This window comes from Sorex araneus, chromosome 3 (assembly GCF_027595985.1).
Source record: "Sorex araneus isolate mSorAra2 chromosome 3, mSorAra2.pri, whole genome shotgun sequence".
NCBI lineage: Eukaryota > Metazoa > Chordata > Mammalia > Eulipotyphla > Soricidae > Sorex > Sorex araneus.
Genome location: NC_073304.1, coordinates 87,337,038 through 87,343,037, shown reverse-complemented (window position 1 = coordinate 87,343,037; position 6,000 = coordinate 87,337,038). Strand labels below are relative to the sequence as shown.

At 51.8% G+C, this 6,000-nt stretch overlaps 1 protein-coding gene across 1 annotated transcript in view; it reads left to right on the top strand.

The window, feature by feature from the left end:
- Nucleotides 1–1,490: 1,490 nt before the first annotated feature.
- Nucleotides 1,491–6,000, top strand: part of EHD4 (EH domain containing 4) — an 81,894-nt gene continuing 77,384 nt past the window's right edge. The window contains exon 1 of the mRNA XM_004609590.2: nt 1,491–1,832. Coding sequence (XP_004609647.1) covers nt 1,597–1,832 — 236 coding nt within the window. The 5' untranslated portion in view covers nt 1,491–1,596. The remainder of the gene's footprint in view (nt 1,833–6,000) is intronic.

Below are 6,000 nucleotides of genomic sequence, written 5' to 3'. Positions count from 1 at the left end.
ACCAAAGCATAGGTAATTATTCGTTTAAGGCCACACAGACGTTGATTGACACACTCAGGATTCAACCCCAAGCCTTGGTGCCAAGCCTTGTCCTCTCTCCACCTCATCTTGGGATCAAAGGAAAAGCAGTCTTGCTGCTCCTGGAAAGTATAGCCCATCCAACAACCCACCACAGAACTCAATAAGAAACTGTGGAAGTTCATCCTATTTCTCCAAATTTAGAGCACATCAGAATCAGCAGAGGCCCGTGATTCTGGAGTGAGGAGCCCGGATTTACATTTAAACAGGCATCACAGGTCATTCTTTTTTATTTTGGGGCCACCCCCAGCTACACTCAGGAATTACTCCTGGCTCTGCACTCAAGAATTTCTCCTAGTGGAACTCAGGCAACCATATGGGAAGCCAGGGATTAAAATGGGTGGGCTGTGTGCAAGTCAAGCACCCTACTAAGTGTACTGTCTCTCCTGCCCCACATATAATTCTTATGCAGGTGGCCCCTTGAATTATTACACTCAAATAATGCAACCATTGAGAAATATATCTAGCTATGACTTAGGACACTAAAAGTGTTAGCTAGGGGGTCTGGAGAGATAGTACAGCAGAGAGGCCCTTGCCTTGCACACAGCTGACCTGCGTTCCATCACCTGCATCCTAGGTGGTCCCCTCAGCACCGCCAGGAGTGATTCCTGAGCATGGCTGAGTGTGAAAACAAAACAAAACAAAGTTTTGGCTGATTATTTCTCCCAATTTTGATCTAGTAAGTATCCTTTTAACTTGGAAAAGAGACAACTAGGAGTTAACACTTTTATTCCTAGATATATGGAAATTATGACATTATGACAACCCTGTCATAATGACCAAGTCTTCGATTTCATGGAAAAATCAAAGAAAACTAAAAACCAAGAGTCTTCCTTCAATAGATCCGGAACATAGTGGAGACAGTTGGAACCCTATTTACACAATCTTCTTCCTCTACTTCAAAATTTGTCAATTATGTCCGCGAGTAAGTCTGTTCATCAACAAAATGAAGGTCGTAATCAGCTGCCAGCGGGAAGACAGACTTGCTCGTCAACTTTCTGAACTTTTGTCCCCAGTATTGACATCTATAGGGAAACCTTCCAGGAGACTAAACAACCTCCGGAGGCCTTTTTTTTTTTTTAACCAACTCAGATTTGCCCGGAAGCCGACGCCACCTGGCCCGAGGTGGAGCCGATCAAAGTGGGCCACCGCGATGACCAGTCTGCGCCACCAGGCCGGGAGACACCCTCTCTCTCTCCGGGAGCTCCAGAAAGACTCCGTCATCAATAATTCATTAAGAGCCTCCTCCCCATTGGCTGACGCCTCAACCCGCGCTGGCAGAAACCCAATGAGGACGGAGTTGAGCGAGCTCTTTTGAATAGTAAACTAGCGCCCGTGACGTACCTGCCAGGCATTGGCCAGTACAGTGGCAGGAGGCGGGGCCGGCTCGGGCGGCGGCGAGCGCAGCCTGGGCTGCTTAGTTGGAGCCGGGAGAGGGTCGCGGCTGGGCTCGGTCTGGGCGTGAGGCCGGCGCGGGCAGAGCGGGCGCCGGGCGCGGACTGCAGAGCGGGCGGCGCGATGTTCAGCTGGATGGGGCGGCAGGCGGGCGGGCGCGATCGCGCGGGCGGCGCCGACGCGGTGCAGACGGTGACGGGCGGCCTGCGCTCGCTCTACCTGCGCAAGGTGCTGCCGCTGGAGGAGGCGTACCGCTTCCACGAGTTCCACTCGCCCGCGCTGGAAGACGCGGACTTCGACAACAAACCGATGATCCTGCTAGTGGGCCAGTACAGCACTGGCAAGACCACCTTCATCAGGTACGCCGGGCCCCAACGCGCGCGGTCACCCGTCCCCCCCGCCAGCCGCGCTCGGGGCTTCCTGCGGCGCCCACTTCCCCTTTGCGGAGCACCCCGCGCTGGCCCGCTCCGGCGTGGCCTCGGGTTTCCCTTCCGAGCGTAGTGTCCAGGCGCCCACAACCCAGCCCCAGAGCGCGGTCACCCCAGCCAGGGCTGGGACTTCCCCAGCGGCTGAGACGTTCCCCGTCTCAAAAAAGAAAAAGAAAATGAAAAAACCCTTCGCTGCGTACTTGGAATCCTCCTTCCTGGCTCTTGGAAAGGCACTCCTCTGATTGGCCTTGTCCTGTCACCCTGGCCCGGGGGCCGGGGACGGGAGAGAGAACACGGCTATAATAAGCATCTCCTTCAGGCGCGGGTGAGGCCGAAGGCTGGAAATGCGGGTGGGGGTGCGCGTGTCGGGCTGGGAAAGTTGAAGCCCTTAACTTTGCGCACAGGGACTAAGGCGATGGTGAATGGGGTGGACGGAAGAATGAATGAATGGGTATTGTCCGTGCCCCCTTTCACCCGAGCTCCTGCCTTGTTTGTCACCAACACACACACACACACACACACACACACACACACACACACACACACAAACCCAAACACACACACATACGTTGCAGGGAGCGTGTCGAGACTCCCTCTGTTCCTCTCCAGCGCCGCCGCACCGTGCCTTTATTGGCCCTAGGAAGTTAGCACAGCCGCCACACCAGCCCCGCGCCCAGCGGAACGAAAGGGGGAGTGTCATATTACTGTTGGTTAGTTCCTGTTTCTTAGGTGGGTCATTCCCTCTTGGCACACCCTTGACAACTGAAACTATTTGTCACCCTCCCCATGTCTCCTAATGTGATTGCTGGCCATGCCCCTCGTGTGGTTCAAATCTTACGGTTTCTCCGGAGGTGTTTTCTGATAGGGAATAAGGTGCATGGAAACAGCTTTTTGCAGACGCTCTGTACTTCCAAAGCAGTTAAGCGCTTTCTTTGCTTAGGAGATTTATTAAACCCCGGATGGGTTGAATCAGGGATCACATAGTTTTGGGTTTAGGGTTTTCCATATTGTAACAATCTTTTCCTCACGGCTGTTCAACAGGTGTTCAGAAAACCCAGTCTCTGTTTGGATGCGTGCCATTTCTATTAAGTAGCGACCTCCTTTTCTCCATGCCAGTGACCTAAATAGTTCCTACAAATAGAGTAGTTGTCACTACAGGAAATATGTTTGAATCAGGCCTGCAGAGACGCTATGAATGAATTTAGCAAAGTGACACACATGAAATGGAAATACAGTCCTAGACAGTACATTGAACACGAAAGAAAACTGAAGAATAGAATCTTAAAATAGCTTTTTGTGGAATTTGCTAATAGAAAATAGTACTGAGTGTGTTGCCCCAAACACTCCAAATGAACCATAAAACCATTACAGTAACTGGTAACTTGAAAGGTGACAGACAATGCATTTAAGGTCTAATAATGCTATCCAGTTCTTGGGCCTATGAGATAATAAAGTATTACAATCAAGGGGTGCAAGAGTGGAGGTAGATCTTTCCGAATACCCAGTCAAAGGAGAAGTCAACCTTGGCCGTATTATAATTATAATGATACTGTCCCGGGCTGTCCCGGACTGGAGCAATAGCACAGCGGGTAGGGTGTTTGCCTTGCATGCGGCCTACCCGGGTTCGGCCTACCCGGGTTCAGTTTGATTCCTCTGTCCCTCTTGGAGAGCCTGGCAAGCTACCAAGAGTATCCTGCCCACACGACAGAGTCTGGCAAGCTCCCCATGGCGTATTGGATATGCCAAAAACAGTAACAAGAAGTCTCACAATGGAGATGTTACTGGTGCCCGCTCGAGAAAATCAATAAACAATAGGATGACAGTGCTACAGTGCTTCTGTCCTGGGCACTCACAGGGGCACATTCTCAGCACTGGGGCAGTGTTGCCTTCAATCTTTCCCTATGCCATGTGTGATCGGGGAGCTTGGCTGCTGGTATATCTCCCTCTGCTCCCACAAACTGATTAATAAGCAGGCAAGAGGGCCAGAGAGATGGCACAAGGGTTAATGTGCTTGCCATGCGTGCTGCAGATCCCACTTTGAATTCCCGGCACCACTTATGGCCAACGGAGCATATGGTACCGACGGAGGGGTACCTCTGTGCACTACTGGGTGTGATCCCCAAAACAGAAACCAAAAAATAAAAATAAGCAAGCTGGAGGGATGAGAACACAACTCACAGGAATGTGAATTCATCTTTTTGTCAATTTTCTCTTGCATTATTTCTCACTTGTCTCTCCACTTCATCATCTGGGTGAGCCTTGTGGAATAACTAAGCATTGTTTTTTGTTGTTGTTTGGGATTTTTGTTTGTTTGGGGACCACACCCAGCGATGCTCAGGATTTGCTCCTGGCTCAGTGCTCAAGGGTTACTCCTGGAGGGCTCACGGGACTAAATGGGATGTCAAGGATCAAACCAGGTCAGCCACATACAAGGCAAACTCCTTACCTGCTGGACTATCACTTTTAACCCTCAGCACTATTTTAAGAAGAATTTAGAGATTTGGCTCACGGTGTCTCCGTCGGAATGGACCACTTCTCAGGGGGCACAGAAACCAATGGCAAACCCAGGGAGGGGGAAAGTCTCATCAGGAGACCACTTGGGGCTGGAGCAATAGCACAGCGAGTAGGGCTTTTGCCTTGCATGTGGCCGACCCGGGTTCGATTCCCAACATCCCATATGGTCCCCTGAGCACCGCCAGGGGTAATTCCTGAGTGCAGAGCCAGGAGTAATCCCTGTGCATCGCCGGTGTGACCCAAAAAAGCAATTTAAAAAAAAAAAGGGAGGCCACTTGATTTTCAGGCCTTCCCTGCCTAAGTGGCTTTGTCATTAGGTGGCAGGCTTAAGTGGACTGGGAAGAGAGCTTGAAGGGCTAAGGCACTGCCAGCCTTGATGTGACAGACAGGACCCAGGTTCAGTCAACAGCAGCACATGCCTCTCCCAGCAGCACTGCTGGGTGTAGTTCTGGAGACACCACCCGCCAGCACCCTTAGAGTGGCCCCCACTTCTGCTGGGCCTCCATCCTTAATCATCTGACTCAATTGCTGGCATATCACTGTGCATGTCCCCTAGTCCTCTAGGACGCTACTTGGGACCTTTCCCCCTATGTCCCACCCCTCAAAAAAGGGAAGCTGGATAGGATGTGGTGAGGATCCTGAGTTTGGTTTCAGAATGACACTAAGGAGGAAGAGATTTCGCTTCTGGGAGGAAAGCCCTAGACAAACGGGCCGCTACAGGGGCAGTGGAGAGTGGGGGAAGGTGTTGGCACAAGACCCACTATCACAGATCCTACCTGCATCCATGGCTGGTTTTTTTGCTGGGGGTGGGCAGTGCCTGGTGAGGTTTGCTGCTGACAGCTGGGCCCCAGGAACTCACCTGTGGCCATGGGCTGGTCCTGTCTGTTCTTACTGTCAGAGAGATTCTTATCCGGAGGTCACTGGAGAGAGTGCTTGTAGTGAAGTGCAGGGAAACACCTCTCGGGAGAGCCTCTCAGAGAGGTCTGTGTCTCCATCCCACCTTGAGTGAAAGCATCTTACTTTGTCGGCATATCAGGGAACAAGCAAGAGGGCCACTCCACACAGGAGCCCAGTGCAATCAGGAGGAAGTCAAGTGTGTGCCTTGTTCTAATGAAAAGACTTGCGTTGGGCAGATAGAAAGTGATCTGCAGGCAGGTCCTCTGCTTTGGAGCGATCCCCCAGGATGGAGTACAGCAAGGAGAGCCAGCAGGCACATCCTGTGGGCTGGCTTCCTTCACAGGACCACAAGCCACAGGGGGAGATGTTTTTTCAGTCTCTGCAGTAGATGCAGGATAGCTGAGAGACCCATTGTCGTTGACAGTTCTATTTCTCAGAACACAGAATGCAATGAGAGACACTATTGGTGCTCTACCACTGACCAGCAAGGAGGGGGCTAGAGAAGAAATGGGTGTGGGGTGTCGCCTTAGACTTGCTAACAGCACCAAGGATGGATGCAAGGTTTGGCCAAGCTTGGGTATTTTAAACCCTGGGACCAGTGTGATAGTGCAGTGGAAAGGGCGTTTGCCTTGCATGCAGCCAACCCGGGCTCAATCCCCAGCATCCCATATGGTCCCCTGAACACTGC